The sequence below is a fragment of the Poecilia latipinna genome, unplaced genomic scaffold (genome assembly GCF_001443285.1).
Source record: "Poecilia latipinna isolate Pla-1442-1.1 unplaced genomic scaffold, P_latipinna-1.0 Scaffold195, whole genome shotgun sequence".
Taxonomy (NCBI): Eukaryota; Metazoa; Chordata; class Actinopteri; order Cyprinodontiformes; family Poeciliidae; genus Poecilia; species Poecilia latipinna.
In genome coordinates, this window is record NW_015112811.1 from 501,682 (window position 1) to 518,339 (window position 16,658).

Sequence of the window (16,658 nt, forward strand, 5' to 3'; positions counted from 1 at the left end):
AGTGTGCAGCTGTATCTAGACATAATTCTATCAAATATGCTTACATCTGCCACTAAATGAAATTGCCATTTAATTAATTAATGAATTGTCCAATTAACAGTTTCTATGTTTGGAGAAGAGAACCATTATTATTCATTTATAACTACCAGAAACTAGTCCAGAAATAGATTTTTTTAAAAAGTTATATAACTTAAAATTTAGGAGGCCATATTTTGTTTTACTGTAGTTAAAAGTGCCACAATAATGACATTAAAAAAATGCTTTACAGTGTTACTACTTTTATGTTACTTTTAGAACTTATTTTTTGATAGCTTAGTTGTTTTACGACATTCAGAATGACTACTGTAACAGAATTTGACATAAATTAACAATTTTTACGCTTTTTTCCGTTTCCATTTGCTTTGTCATAAAAATCGTAACTTGTCACCAGTAACTAATGACCAACAAATAAAGACAAGCGAGGTTTGGACGTTTCAAGCAGATTTTTCCTACAGCACTCAAACGCCCCCTGCAGACACGCTCGTGACGCACCACGTAGTCGCACAGAAACCCGGAAGTGCTAACCAGGTATGTTTTTTCTTTTTTTTTTTTTAGTTGAAGGTATGTGTGGTAACACAGGTGGACTCGGGAAGATGTGACGAGTTGGTTTGTCGGAGAGAAAAGATGGAGGCCTGCTTTCTGCGTTGGTTGCTTTTCGTCGCGCTGACATCCTGGGCGTTAGGAGACGGTAAGAGTTTTATCAAGAGAAGGGCAAATATTAGCATGGCTGCTAACGAATGTTGACTTTTTGTTTTTAAGTTACGACGGCAACGACGAAGAAACGTCGTAAAACCTACAAATTTCGAAAATGGTCTCTATGTGCATGTGGTTTTCCTTTTATCGCTATTATGAATGAGTGTCACTTTTTACTTTAATATGCTACAACTGTTTTCTATATTACAGAAATGCACTGATCAGACTGTTCCTGTCCGATGCCGATTTCTTGTTTTCTCTAAGGTCCAATCTATTTTCTTTATTCTGTAACACAGAAAAGAGCAAATCGATGTTCTTCAGGATGTTTGATAGTTAGTAGTTTATAATTTAACAATAAATGGAAGAATTAAAGTACATTTCCCTACATTTTCAGTTTTTAAAAAAAATCTAGCTTAAAACATGGGTGTCGAGTTTGTCCTGTATATCTAATCAATAGGAAAAAAAACATTTTTTTTTGTTTTTGTTTTTGACGTGTTATTTGTGAAATATGACCTTTGCTGGTCACCTTTTTAAAGTTCTACATTTAAAGAATAGTAGATGGCAGTCGTATCACTGAAAAGTGTAACTCTTTACTATGAATATCAGTTGAAAAACTCCAAGCATAAAGTCCAAAAAAGGAAGGGAACAATTAACTCTATGATAAAAAAATAAACAGGTAAATAAGAAAGTGTTTCTTTTTTTTCTTCTTCTCATCTAACCAAAAGGCAGCACCTCCCATGATACCTGCAGCCTCAGGCACTCGTCTACCCATTTCTTATGTTCGTTGTTCTTTCTTTGTTCTTTAGATGAGCTGTACTGAAACACATTTTGTTGTGCTTCTGTGCAAGGACCATAAAAGATGATTCTGATTCAGAAACACTTATTTCAATCATTTTTCTGAGACTGGGTTGATATCAAGTGGCAAATGTCCTCTTTTGAAAGGTTTTTAACCCTTTTAAGCTTTCAAAAGAGGACTTTGTTTGCAAAGTCAAGAATGTTAAACTAGTCATCTTTTTTTTTTTTTTCTTTTTTTTTCCACATACTTTCTATACTAATGGATTACTAACGCTGCTTTTCGACTGTGTGACGAATGTTTTGGCCTTTTAAACAAACCTTTTCTTCCCTGCAGACGGACAAGTGACTTTTGAGTCCGAGCTGTCGTCCAAACCCGCTCAGAAGTTGTCGAAGTACGGCTGGTACGCCAGCGTCAGGCTGCAGAGGTTCCACATACCGGAGCAGACCGCCGTCGCTCGCTGGCTCTTCTCAGTGAAAAAGGGCCACAGCTTCAACTGTGGGCAGCACAACGTCAGCATGTAAGCCACGAGACGCTGCTACGGAACAAGAAATCTGTCGTTACTGGCTGATTTTTATTTGTACCAAATTCAACTTTCTTTTTCTTTTTTTTTCCCAGCCACCTCCGATGGGGCGCTCCTCCCGTCATAAACCCAACAGAGACTGTGTTTCCAAATGCGACCCTGTGGGGCCCCTCCTTGTCCCTGATTCTAGCGGTAACCTCCCAGAGCTCCACGACCTTTAACCTCTCCGATCCGGCTCCGGGGGATTGGTTCGTCGCTGCGCACTTACCGGAGGACGACGGGCGCATAGAGCAGAAGGTTTGTTCTGGGATTTTGTTTTCTAAAAATGAAATAAAATTTGACTTTACAAGTGAAACTCTCATAATGCCAGAGATGCTTGCAATTAGGCTTTAAGATAAAAAAATAATAATAATAATAATTAAGCATGCTTTTTTTCCCCCTCCCCCCTCAATTGTTAATTTTTCTAAAATCAAGCAATGCTTAGCCTAGACGGGGGTCTAGTAAAGCATGGTGGGCCGCCAGGCTTATAATACTCTGGGGGAAACCCTGTACTACTGGTATCTATGTTGCTGCTGGTATGATTGTGTTTTTATTCTTATGAGAAAGTGAGCAAATCAATCCCTGGCCACCACAGAACTCTGATAAGGACGTCACTTAGATTTTAATAAGTCTTCGCCATCTAAAAAGCATTTTCTGATCCTCTAAATAATTAAATTTTTGGCAGAATTGCTCCTTGAATTTCAATTCTATTCGGGTTTTATGTACTAGCATATTAGAAACTCTATGTCTTGTTTAGGGCTAATAATAGATAATGGATTATATTTCATCCCATAAGGGATGACGTTAGTTGTGGAACAATGGTTTCGAAGAATCAGTCCACAACAATATCCTCCCAAGAAGTGGGGGGGAAAAAGTGAAAACAAAGTTTCATTTTTTTCAGTAAGAAGTAGAAATTTAATTTAACGCCTCTCTGTTAACCACGGTCATCAAATGAAAGGGATGTGGGTGTGACAAGGCATTTGATTGGATGCAAACATCACAATCGCAGCGTAACATTAGCCTGACTGGTTGGTGTAGGCCAGCACGCGATCACTCCACCTGTAAACCACCAGAGTTGATAATCACACTTTGTGGGAAAAACTTTTTTCTTTTTCTTTTTTTACTTGAACTCTGGGAGCTTTCCTGTTGATGTTGTAATTTCTAATCTATTTTTGAAGATCATTGTTGTCACCCTCTTACTGTATTTTGGTGAACCATGCAGTAATTGTATGAAACATCTCAGCAGTGAATGAAAACAGGAGAAAATCTCACTTTTCTACTCATGGGTTTACTGCTTTACATTAATGCAGCAAACTTTCACACCACCTAAAGAGTATTGGTTAATATACAGTTAGTTTTCTAACATTGCACAATAATACAAATCTCTTCAAGCTAATGCTAATCACTTTAAGCTAATGCTAACCAACATGTAGTGATTGAAAGGGAAGTCAAAATACTGATATGCAACCATATTGCAGCTGCAGTCATTCCTTTGGCTCGGACACGGAGGAAAAATTCGTAGCTACAGCCTATTACCTTGGATTTTCATACAGGTTTATAGACGGCAGTTATTCATTTATTTGTGCTGACACTGGAAAAGTAGAACTGTACATCTGTCAAGCAAATCATGTAATTTCATTTTATTCTAAGTTGGAGCTTTCTGTTTTTGTCTAACTCTAAAATTCTATATATTTTTATTAAAATAAACAAAGGTTAAAGGTTCTGTTGGATAATTTACTTCACATTTCTTGCGCCACCGGCTCCCAGCACTTACCTGTGACTTACTTTTCGGACAAAAGTGGAACCAAGCCGTCGTCTTCCAGTGTAAGCGATCTGGGTGTGATGGAGCCTTTTATCGGATGTAATCATCACAGCGTAACGTGAGCCTGGCTGCTTTCTTTAATCTGAACTGTAATATGTGCAGCAGGATATGAATGTAAAGTCCAGTTTGCCTCCTGTGAAACCATGTAAGCCTGTAAGCCATCATGATGAGGTTGTGTACGTTGCCATGGCAGCGTTTCTGTAAAAATTCCTAGTTTCTACCTCCGACCTGCTGAACTGGAGCGGTGGCTGTTTGCTGAGCAACATTCCTTCCATTTAGTCAGCAGGTTGGTTTGATAAACAATGTCTTGATTGGAAGCAACTATTTTTTTCCCCCCCTTTCAGTCTGAGTTTGATTTTATTACTGTTTATGTCCTTGTATATAAGTGAAGTGACATGATTTATTTATTTTTTCATGTTTCAGGGTTTCCCGTCCTGCTCCTATTACTTCCAGCCCCAGCTGTCGGTCAGGAGAGCGGCGGACACGCCCGTCCTGCAGCCGGGAACCGTCCTGACTCAGACTGCAGCCCCCGACAGACCCGCACGTCTCAAGTAACTACCGCGACACGGTGTCCACATTTTTTTGAAATGGTGTCTCATTAATTCAGATGTGCTAAATCGTGGCAGGTTGTTTGTGCCGGAGTTTACCTCGTGTCTCTCGGTTTCCGTGGCCGGGTGCTCGTCCGGCGAGGCGTTGGAGAGCGCCGGCTGCTCGCTGCTCCTCAGGCTGGGCTCGGCGTCGCTGCAGCACAGCCAGACGGAGCTGAACTGCTCTGGGGTCAGCTGCACCGCGTCCCTCTCTAACCCTCCATGGGACTCGTGGCTGCGGGTCGTTGTGGAGAGCAGCCAAGTCAACCAAACTGTGACCTTCAGGATTGGATCCAACTTCACAGGTGAGCACTGAGCTCTTTTGTAATTCATTCTTTTCTTTTTTTTGCACATTTCAGCATGTTACAACGAGGGATGCGCTGGTTTTTTTAAACTTCTGATACCGATATCTGAGGTTTAGCATCGACTGATACCGATCTGATCCAGAAAGACGGAGCTGAATTGATTTGAAACATGTCTTTCTTTTTTTAACACAGACATATATATACTGAATTATAATTTTTTAATAACTCAATAACTCAGCACATGTGCTGAGTTATTGTATGGTTTACACCAACAGCTTAACAAACTTGATCAAACATGTAAAAACAACACAACTTTAATTTGTTCATTCAGTGTAATTAGATGTAGAATAGCCAATCTGAAATAAATAAAACCTAATAATTAGGGATAATTAGCTCTTTTTGATTTCATACCGATAACCAATAATAACTGACTGCCGGTAATACATAATACTCTAAACAAGACCAAAAACATTTCTTAAAGAACCACCAATTTATAGATGCACATTCCTCTGAGTCGACCTAATAACACAAAAGGATCAAAAATATTCCTGATATATCAGTAATATAACACTTTTGCAGTGAATCAGTTGAGAAAATCCGATTAATGTATTCTACAAAAACACTGCAAACTAGATTTTTGTAATGCCTATATTTAGAAATGATTCTTAATCGACGGTTTTTGTGAAGTAAAAAGTTTGAATTCTATGATTGTTGCTACTTTTTCTGGGTCTAATGCGGGAAAACAAAAACCCATCCAGGGTTATGAATGTGTTTGCTTTTTCTGTTTCTGTCTCGCTCAGTGGGATGTAAGCCAAAGAGCGTAGGCCTCACAGCGTACGATGACATCACAAAGCTACTTGGCAAGAGCAGCGTCTCCAACGCCACGGCGACGGGGAACGTCTCGGCGCCGGCTCCCCCGCCGCCGCTGGCGTCCCCGTGCGTGTGGAGCGTCCCTGTGCTCTACGAGGAGCTGGACGTTCTGTCGCTGCGGTACACCCCCGTCAACAGCTCCAACGTCAGCGTCACGGAAACGCACCCCACGCTGCTCACCTACCCGCTGCCCCCGCAGGCCACCGGGGGAACGCTCAACCTGCAGCTCACGCTCAATTCTGTGAGTAACGCTGACTGAACCACTGACGCGTGTGTGTGTGATTGTACTTAAACTGTTAAGACACACGGGTGAGATTTCTTTATTTGTTTGTGTTTTTTCTAATATAGACTAATGCGACTTTGGGGAATAACAGCATCGTGGCCTGTTTCTCTGCCTGGGCTCCGGTCCTCCAACTCAACCACTCTGAACCCTGCAGAACAGGTACAGGTGGACCTGGCACGATAAACCGTCCCAGAAGTTATCGCGATAAATGATAATATTGTTCCTTTGAGAGCATTTTCAAGTAATATAATGGTAATGACATAATAATGCAGGAACACGTTCTCAAAGATGAACAAACTGGAACTGGGAGACATTTCAAATATGCAAAATAAATAAACAAAACAACAGAAATGACAAATGAAATGAATTATGAAAACAAAATTGAACTTAAAAAAAAGGGGTCTAGTTGAGACAAAGGCACCCGACTGAAGATTTTTATCATTCAATTTATGGTAGAAAGACAGAAAAGAGAAAAATGATATATTATGGAAATGGACATTATTGAGTTAGTTTTAATTTATCATGTGATTATTTGACAGCCTTAGATTCAATATGAGTAACCTGCATAAAAAACATTGTAGCCTTCTATTCTGAGGTCAACTTTTCTGTCAAAACAGAAGAATTCAGAAGAACATTAAAACAATTTAATATTAATCTATGTATGATGTTCGTGGGTCTGATGGACCCCCTGCACTTTATTGTCGAAATTCAACACAAACTATAACTTTTTACTTTAAAATATAAAAACATGTTCACTCTAATTTCATCAGTATATGGTTGATTTTTTTTAATAAAAAAAAGTCCACCTGTTTGTGTTTTGTATATGACAAAAATGTGAATTCAGAAAGAGCAAATTTTCAATTCAGTATAGAAGTAAACATTGATGTTTACCTGTAAGGCTTTATGATGACTAACTTTTATTCTTTCTTTGACTTTTATTAAAATTTTCACACACAAAGAACACAAGTTGAATGCAAACGATAATCATAACCACTTTATATGACAGTAGATGTGTGACAGGGTTTAAATTCTGGACCATTATGAAGTTGTTGTTGACTTAAAGTTTTATTTGATGATTAGTCTGCATCAAATACGGACACAAAGTGTCAAAAAATGTCGGTACCTTCAGACATATGGGGATAACGGACGCCATCTTGTTGATTCTCTCCAGGTTTGTTTATGGGATACGCCGTCGGGATCAACGTCAGCGTCCCTAAAGCCATGGTCAGGCTGCCTTTCCCTCAGTCCACAACGTGGTACCTCACCCTGCAGCTCCTATGCAACAGGTAGAACACACACGCACGCTGCTGCAGCATCATGACTTGTTTCAGTCTGTGTGTAAGTCTGACAGTCTGAGAAAGTACTCATGCTTAAGCTGTTCCCGTGTGTTTTCTGCAGCAGTGACTGCGGTAACGCCTCGGTGGTGTCTGTGGTCCCGGAGGTGTCCGTCAGCGCCTGCGTGGACGACTGTGGGCCGTACGGTGAATGTAGGCTGCTGAGATCCTACACATACCTGTACTCTGCCTGTGTCTGCTCTGCAGGTAACACACACACACACACACATACTTTTACCTGTGTTGGCATCTTCAAGTGAAGTTGAGAGGTCATAGTGGTACATGGAGTCTCTGTGTGTGTTTTCTACTCACATGGTGTTTAGGGCAGAAACGATTAATTGGATTAATCAGATTAATTGTGATTAATCAATTTTTGAAATAATCGTCAACTAATCTAGTAATTGATTAATCGTTACATTTTGGAGTCTGGTACAAAGTCTCCAAAAAAAGCCATTTGCTGAAAGAATCAGAAGATTGATTAATCCAAAAGTACAGAAATAAATCTATATATTTTTATTTAAGAAAAAAAAAACTTTGCCTACAAATATGTTCCACCTAGAACTCAAGTGGCATAGTTTTAACTTTACCCAGATCAAATTCTGTAAAACCAAAAAAACTCTACTATTAAGCATCTTTTGATATCGATTTATTAAATATTTCATAGAGAAGTTTTTAAAAAATACTCTAAGCTGTAAGTCCGACAGAAAGTGTTGAGCTTTTCACATGTTGCAGATTCATCCTGTGCTACAAATCAAGTGTACACTAAAGGAATGATTCCGTAACAAAAGTTTGTTTTTTTTTTTTTTTTTTTTTTTTCAAAATCTCTTTCTTACTGTCTATTCAATGTCACATACTGTTTTTATTTTGTTTTGTTAATTATGTAAAGCACCTTGAAATGCCTTGCTGCTGAAATGTGCTATACAAACAAAATTTGATTGATTGATTGATTGAATGGAGTAATCCATTACTAAAGTAATCTCTAGTTGCTGCCCTTTTGTTGTGAATGCGTTGGTGGAAGCAGAAATGTCAAACACCAACACCGATGCGTCCATCATCTTTTTCCACACCTGCAGGCTGGAAAGGTTGGGGCTGCACCGACGGCTCCACCGCCCAGTCGTACGCCCGCCAGCTGACGGCAACCATGTTGCTGACGCTCAGCAACCTGTTCTTCCTGCCCGCCATCGTGGTCGCCACCAGACGCTCCTACATCACCGAGGCCTTCGTCTACCTCTTCACCATGTTCTTCTCTACGGTAAGGACTACTGCCGATCAAATGTGAGGGAACAAACCTCTTCAGGCTGAAATGACAAAGCTTCTGGGAATCTTACCTTATGACTAAAGACACATGGAGACATTACACTAAACACTACGAAGTCATCTGGTCCTCAGGTACTGAACCAGGATGTTACTGAACCAACTTTGGACTTGTTGACGCCAGTTTTTAAGAATTGCTGCAGCTATCGATTATTTTAGTAATTGATTACTCTGATGATTAAGAAGCCTCATTTGTTTTAGAGGTGCTGAATGTAGGACAGTGTCCATGTTTCACTGATCTGTGTCCAGGGTGATGTTCAGTGTTTGTAGGTACTATCAGTATTTAGAGGCTGAATGTGGATCCATGTGGAGCACAGGAAGTCTTCAGTACATCCTCTCCTTTCCCCTCCCCTCCCTGAAGTTCTACCACGCCTGCGACCAGCCCGGCGCGGCGGTCCTGTGCATCATGGACTACGACGCCCTGCAGTACTGCGACTTCCTTGGCTCCATCTGCTCCATCTGGGTCACCATCCTCTGCATGGCTCGCCTGGGAGACACAGCCAAATACGTAAGAGGCCTCTGGCCTTTTTCCTTCTATAATCAGCTCACAGGGTAACGACAGCTTTAGCATCCTCACCTGCTCTTTCCTTCCTTCCTTCCTTGTTGGTGTGCAGACTCTGTTTCTGCTCGGGGCCTTGCTGATAGCCATGTCAATGCAGCTGGACCGCAAGGGCCTGTGGAACCTGCTGGGCCCCATCCTGTGTGCCATACTTCTCATGGTCACTTCCTGGGTAAGAGACACGTCGGCATTTTTTATTTTTATTTTTTTAAGGTTAATTTGTGTATCTGTTTAGTTTTATTTATGCCACCTGGAGAGTGGAAGGGGTTGAAATTTTTGTAATAAAAAAATTGAACTACTTTGAACTAAAACAATGGCTATATAAGCAGAAAGGGGGGAAAAATAACACCTACTTTTTACGTGACGGCTTCTCTTGTTCTTGGCCAAAACGACCAACAGGTGTACAGATGCGTCCGCCGGCGACACTGCTATCCGCCCTCCTGGCGCCGCTGGGTCTTCTTCCTTCTGCCTGGAGCGCTGTGCGCCCTCATCGGAGTGTGTCTGTACGTCTTCGCCGAGACGGAGAGCAACTACTACTACACGCACTCGCTGTGGCACATCCTGGTGGCCGGCTGCGTGGTGTTCCTGCTGCCGCCCAAGGAGAAGGACCGGAAGGCGCTGGGCTGGAGCCGGGGCTTCAGCTGGAGCTGGAGGTGGAGCTGGAGGCCGCGGGTTTGTGGATACACGCTCTGCGAGAGCAGCAAAGACGAACTGTACACGGTCACATAGCAGAGGACGAGGCAGAGCGGGGCCGGCGTTTATTCAGTCTGACTCTTTACCTGGACGAGGCGTTTTCCTGTCTAAAGCTGTATATTCACATAAGTCCACATATATTTCATATTCACATGTGCTCCAAGTGGAAGAGGGGTCTTAGATTTAGATTTAGATAGAACATATATGCTCTTTGTAACCCACATCCAGTCTGCTGGAATCTCTAGAGAGATGCACCAATTAGATTTTTATAGCCGATTTCTGGCCTGTCATACAGATTTAATGTGATTCCAATTCTTCTTGAAGGACTTTACTGAAAAAATGTCAATCATACATATACATATATATATTTTTTACAGATTTCCACTCGCAGGCGGTATCAAGTTTATATAGGGAGCAGATGAGACGTCACACTGTGTGTGTTTGTGTAATACAGGAATTGATATAAAACAGTGTTTATTATTAGTTAAGAACAAAGACAAAATGATTTGAGTTGAAATTTTAAACCATATTTAATATCTTCCACCAGCACAGTCAGTCTGCTCAGATTTAGTAACTGTAAACAGTCTCTGGGTGCATTTTGTAACAGAACCCAAAGATTTCCAAAACGCTGCCAATATTTTCAGCTCCAATCTGTTCAAACATGGCAGAGCATGCCTTGCTAATTCTAAACAAAAAAAAAAACAGTACATGGTCACGAATTGAGATTCTGTAAGAGAAAGCTACTTTTCTTTTTTTGATAAAGTCGGGTTACAAAATGTACAAAAATGCAAATAAGTGAAATGATCAGCTCTCGCTGGCTGTAATCGGCCACTGGATAGAAATCATGTCTGCAGCGTATCAGTCCGACTAACCTGCTAAGATGTTCAGCTTACATCGTTCCTGACAAACAAACCAATGAATGAATAGCTCTCTGTTATGGCAGGCTGAATTAACAGTCAGCATGCCTCAGTAGAAAATGTGGTTCTTGTGCTTCCGTACTGATGTTTAATGCAATGGCAAACTTTGACTCATCTCCCTTCAGTAACAACTTCTCACTAAAAAGTGCTGATTCAGCACAACCTGTTAGCATTTAGGTGTATTCACTGGCAAAAAAATATATATATTTTTTTGTTTTTGCCCATGTATTGCTTATCGTTGGTCAGAACTGAACTAGTAGGAGATGATTCAATTTCAGTCAGCAGCTTATTTAAAAGATCCAATGTCTCTGTTGTTTCTTCTTAGATGTGGCCGCCGGTACCCTGAGGTAGCAGACCAGTACAGCTGGATTAATGCCTAAACAGGGTTGTTGAATTTGAAGTAAGAGTTTCACATTTGAAGAGGTGGATATTAGCTGGTCACCATAGTAACATTAGATAAGCTGTAACTGGCATCAGACAAGTTTTATATAGAGAGTTTCTGATCAAAATACCAATCAAAAGCATCTCGCTAGGCAGCCAGCTAGATGCTTTTCACTAGCTAAATCTTCTGCCACCCAGGTAATCTAAATCAGACAAGCTAGCTAAATCAAACTATTTCTAGCTAACAAAAACAGCTCAGCTAGCTAGAAACAAACAGTCTAGCTAAAGCTAGCTAGAAACAGTCAGTCTGCCAATAGCTAGCTAGAAACATTGTAGCTAACTGGAAAGAGTCTATCGCTAGCTAGAAACAGTAAGTCTGGCTATAGCTAGCTAGAAGCAGTCACAGTGTAGCTGTAGCTAGCTAGAAAGAGTCTGATTTATGTTTTTTTTTTTTTAGCTTCCATCGAGCTAGTTACCACAAAGAATTTCACTCTTGTTGTTTAGCAGCACTGATCAGATGTATTTGGCTAGTTTAATAGAAATATTTGACATACCAGTTCCAATTTAAAAAAGATGATTTAGGAACAATATTCAAAATATTTTCCTTGATTTAGTAAAAAGTGAAAAAAAGCACCCTCAATTATTCAAAATTTAGCATTTTTAACTTAAAGTAGTCAAATTCAGTTTCCAAAAGGCTAACGTTTCCAAATTCAGCATGATGTAAAGGTTAATGCTATACTCCATTCATCCTTCATATTGTCTATTTAAAGTCTTGCGCTCTCTCTCTCACACACCCTGAACAAACCAGAGACCTGTCTCAACTCATAGAAAGCAATTTTCTTTTTAAGATTTGTACGGCGTTCTCTTAATTCATTTTGGTAACACTTTATTTGAAGGGGGGTGAATAAGACTGTCATGACATCATCATAAAGATGACATAACACCTGTCATGCACATGAATAAGCCTTCATGAATATTTATGACTGTTGTCAAAAAGTCTCATTTGGTAAATTATGACACTTTTAATACAAAGTTGACATTATTCAAAATGTCTTTGTCATGACAACTTTACATTAACCAAGAAATCATTACTGTTTAAACTTTACCTTTAATAACATAAAGTTACCTAATTTTTAAAGTGCAATCAGTAATACTTTTATAACAAATTTATATCAGTAATGATTTCTTGGTTAATGTCAAGTTGTCATAACAAAGACATTTTGAATAATGTCAACTTTGTATTAAAAGTGGCATAATTTACTGAATGACGCTTTATGACAACAGTCATAAATATTCATGAAGGCTTATTCATATTCATGACATGTGTTATGTCATGTTGATGAAATTGTCATGACAGTCTTATTCACCCTCCTTCAAATAAAGTGTTACCTTCATTTTAAGCAGCTTATTAATAGAAATACTGGTAGTTTAGTCATAGTGCAGTCACTGATTGGAATTATTAATTTAAGGCTCAGCAAGTTGCCCAACAGGACAAATCAAACTAAAAATCATCTGGTGCATCTCTGTTTGTAGAGATTATTGTTTTGTTGTATTTATGCAATTTGTTAGACATGCTTGTCTAAATATATTTATAAATGATATTGCTTAATCTTAATCTTAAATCTCCACAAAGATGTTGTATTTATGAATGATGCGTTTTTTGTTTTCCCCCTGTAGGTCTGGGTTCAATTGGAAGAGTTTAAAACCCCAGATGAAATTTGAACAATAATTTACTGCCAGACAGGTACTATAATGCTATCGAATTTGTACTGTATTCTATCGCATTCATTGAAAAATGACGTATCCGATTACACCTCACAAATCCACCTAACTGCAGGAAACTGCTGCTGCTCATCACAATCACTTATTGTCTCCACACAGCGTCAGAATTCTGACAATCACATCTCAGTCTCATGGCTGCAGATCAGAACAACCTGGACGAGGAAAGCACAGAAGAAAATGTACGAAGAAACCAGATTTACTGAATCTGTTATTTGGGTAAGGTGGAATCTTTGTGAACCTTCCAGAAAAGGCAATATATGCGGTAAATGCAGTGTCCTTTTCTGCTATTGTAGACTTAAGGTAACAGAGAGCTCTTATCTGAACTCGTGTATCTTCAGTAGAATAACTCATGAATTTTGAAAAAAGATTCTGGAGGCAGCCATGACACGTTGCTACAACATTGTATGTGCCCCAGATTTCTTTTAAAGCCGCAAGCCAGACTTTTCAACGACTTCCATTCGATCACCATTCACATTTTAATTGTAGTATGTCATCCATACAAAACCCGTCGAGGTCAAATGTTCTCTTTATGCCTTTTTACTGTAAACTGTTTTTTTGTGAAGAAGAAAATGCCTGCCCTTGTAGAAGCACATCACAAAACACATTCAATCAGGGTTTTTTTCCTTTCCTTAAAAAAAACAAAAAAAACTTGTTTTTAATCCAGTTGGAGTCCAACTCAGCTGTGTGCCTGTAGCTATGCATCAAGCTAGATAGCTAGCTAGATGCAAAGCTTGCTCGCTAGCTAACTAGATTTAGCTCCTTTTTACTAACTAAATCTTTTGAGCTAGTAAAAAGATTTAGCATAGCTAAATCTTCTTAGCTAGTAAAAACAGCTACTTTTTACTAACTAAATCTTTTTAGCTGGTAAAAAGATTTGGTTTTTTTACTAGCAAAGTCTTCTAGCTTGCTAAATCAGACTAGCGAGCTAAATCATATGGAATTCTGTTTTTTATTACCCAGCTTTGTTTTTATTGTCGTGTGTCTCGGTGGAACATGACCTGGTAGGAATATTCTGCTTTGAACGAAGCCTCTTTGTGGAGGTAAAATGAAGAAAATGTTTTCTGTTCATCCGCAGCCTAAGAAATTACAACTCTTTAAGTTAATAAGATTTTTCTTTTCCACAGTTTTGGTGTGACATAAATCACTCATATGTATAAATCAGCACTCAAGTGAATGTATGCTAAGATTACTGGCCAGTGCCTCTTCCTTTTTGTCTTTTTTTTTTTTTATTGCACTTTATGTACGGTATAGGTTATAGGAGCTCTGTGGGGAGAGGGGGCGGGGCTTAGTCTCTTGTACCAGTAAAGCTACTGATATCTTGCTATATTTAATCCAAAACTCGAATCGTCTCATGTGTTACTTTGATCTAGTTTTCTCTTAAAAGCTTCCATTTCTCTCTGTTGTGACTTTGCACACATTTTCCCCTGATTGTTCAAGACCTGCACAGCCTTCCTTTTATTGCTTAGATTGTTTCTTCATAAAATGTAAGTTTGTCACTAAGACATTGGAATATGAGGGGGAAAAATAACTGACCACTGTGATTTACCAATTTTTTTGTTTGTTTGTTTTTCTCATCTAAGGATAGAAAATGTGATTCTGTTTCTTGTCACAATGGAATCGAGCATTGGAGAAATAAATCTACTGTGCAAGGAGAAAAGATTAATTTTGTGTTTTTACAATTGTGATTTTAGTCTTTTGTTGTTTTTTTCTGCCACACACACACACATACATACACACATGGAGGAAAATCCAGATTTTCAGCAGTGAGAGACCGGTGAAAAGAGGGAAGCAGATTATCGTAATCCTCAGAAATGTAGAAAGCAGTTCTGTTGAAATGCTCATAGCTGTGTGTTGTGTTCCTATATATAGCTTACCTCCATTAGGAAATTGCAACGGCCTTGAAAGGTTTCACAGATCAAACTGGCAGCTTTTCTGTAGCTGGAATATGAGAAGGCTAACACATGCATGTTAACTAGTTGGAAGCTTGTATGTGTTGAGTGAGTGAATTAGGAGTTTTGGAAGGTGGGGGGGAGTAGTTGCATGCTTTAATAACTCTAAAGTTTTTATTTTCTCTTTTTTTATGTTAGTCCCTATGATGGTGTATTCGGCCCATTGTAGATAAGGGGGGAAAAAAAGAGTAAATTTCCACCAAAAATTTCAGAAATTTTCTAAAAAACATCTTGGAAATATCTGCTGTGTTGCTGTATTCAAAATGTTGCTAGAAAAACCTGAAATTTTGAGATGAATCTCAGAAATATGAAGAAAATAAACTTCAAAAGTTCAACATTTTTGACTTTTGAAAATCAGAAATTTTCATGTTTTTATTCCTTTTTTTTCTAGCAAATTTGCAAATTTTCAACCTCAGAAATTTCCTTGTAATTTCTAGAAAACGTATGAGATTGTCTGGTGTAAATTGACTCATTTTTTCTCCATGTACACAGGTCGTTGTAATAGCCTGATTATCGTCTTAATGAAAGATTTATCATTTTGAATAGCTGAGCTGCCAGACGCAGCCAGTAGAGGGAGCCAGGCAGACAGAATGAACTACGGCTCACAGGAGCGTTGTCGGAGTTTAACACCAAGAAGCTTGTGTTTTTATATTTATGATAATGTAGTTTTGTAATCTACAACACAATTCAAAACTAAATTTAAAAAATTCATAATTTTTCCCGAGCTGTCTGGCAATACTAAGGTGTTTGTTTTCATGAGTAGGTCTCCAGCTTTTAACAGTTTTCTAAACTTTTTTGCTCATTTTCAGTCTGGTACATGACCTTTCTTTGTTTAGGCCTCTGATCTCTGACCTATGGCTCACCCAGGCGGTAAAGTATCATAACAGTAAGTTTATTATGTTGTATCATCAACTCGAGACTCGACAGAAAAGAGGTTTAATATTAACATTTGCTGGAAATGTGGTCATTTTGATTTTATCATTTGTCAGTTACAGTTAAAATCAGATGCTCAAATACACAGTTTAAAAGACGACCCATTTTCTGAAGAATGTTTTTTTTTTTTACATATTTGTTCAAACTGTTACCATGTCCTGATGGTTTGCCATTGGACAGATAAGCTGAAAAAATCGATTTCCTCCACCTCCTGCCAGAACTACCAAAGAAACTCACCGCCCCACCGCTCATGACTAAAAACAACCAATCAGAGCCAGGAGGCGGGTGTTGGCGCTGTCAATCATTCTTGTGAGGCTGCAATGCTAAAGACTGAGAAACGCCATTACGGGAAAACCGTTTATCCACCGTCATCGCTAACTATGCTAACTAGCCTAGCATTCATGAAGCCGGAAGTTAACTATGATTACCAGCATTGTTTACGTCTGTTTAATTCCAAAATAATCAGATAGACCTGATTCAAATTCAAAATCTTACGTAAACAGATGGTGATGTCATCGTTTTGCAGGCTTTTCATAGGGTATACCAGGTGAGTTAAATGGAGGCGCACGTCTGGATGACGCATCGCTTCTTTCTGTGACGTCGTAGCAAATCAGAAATCGGAAAGGAACTGTGGACCTTCACAGGTCGGTTTGGGTTCCCGGGTGTCTGAGCACGTTAGATACGGTACGTACCACCATTACACGGAGATAACAGAAAATATAACAAAGTAAGAGAAAAGACAAATAACTCATGAATGGACATTCTAACCACATGCAGAACTGATGGCAAACACAACGCCGACAGCTCTCGTGACTTTTTATTGGGATGAAAAACGTGCTCGA

The 16,658-nt window shown here is 39.2% G+C and overlaps 1 protein-coding gene across 5 annotated transcripts; it reads left to right on the top strand.

Annotated features, from left to right (window-relative positions):
- The first annotated feature begins 465 nt into the window (after window positions 1-465).
- Window positions 466-14,453, top strand: pgap6 (post-glycosylphosphatidylinositol attachment to proteins 6). Of its 5 annotated transcripts, none has more exons than XM_015030917.1 (15): window positions 466-727; window positions 1,862-2,045; window positions 2,144-2,345; window positions 4,333-4,460; window positions 4,536-4,801; window positions 5,602-5,912; window positions 6,020-6,113; window positions 7,126-7,240; window positions 7,353-7,495; window positions 8,362-8,540; window positions 8,964-9,110; window positions 9,217-9,333; window positions 9,561-9,833; window positions 12,830-12,896; window positions 13,034-14,453. In XM_015030917.1, the coding sequence occupies exons 1-14, from the start codon at window positions 664-666 to the stop codon at window positions 12,872-12,874; spliced, it is 2,268 nt and encodes a 755-aa protein (XP_014886403.1). In that variant the 5' UTR covers window positions 466-663; the 3' UTR covers window positions 12,875-12,896; window positions 13,034-14,453. The 5 variants fall into 5 exon arrangements, 2 of the variants coding, with proteins under 2 accessions (XP_014886403.1, XP_014886402.1); XR_001424793.1 differs by having other exon boundaries at window positions 468-727; window positions 9,561-11,171; XR_001424794.1 differs by having other exon boundaries at window positions 7,356-7,495; window positions 9,561-11,171; window positions 12,830-14,453.
- Window positions 14,454-16,658: the final 2,205 nt, after the last annotated feature.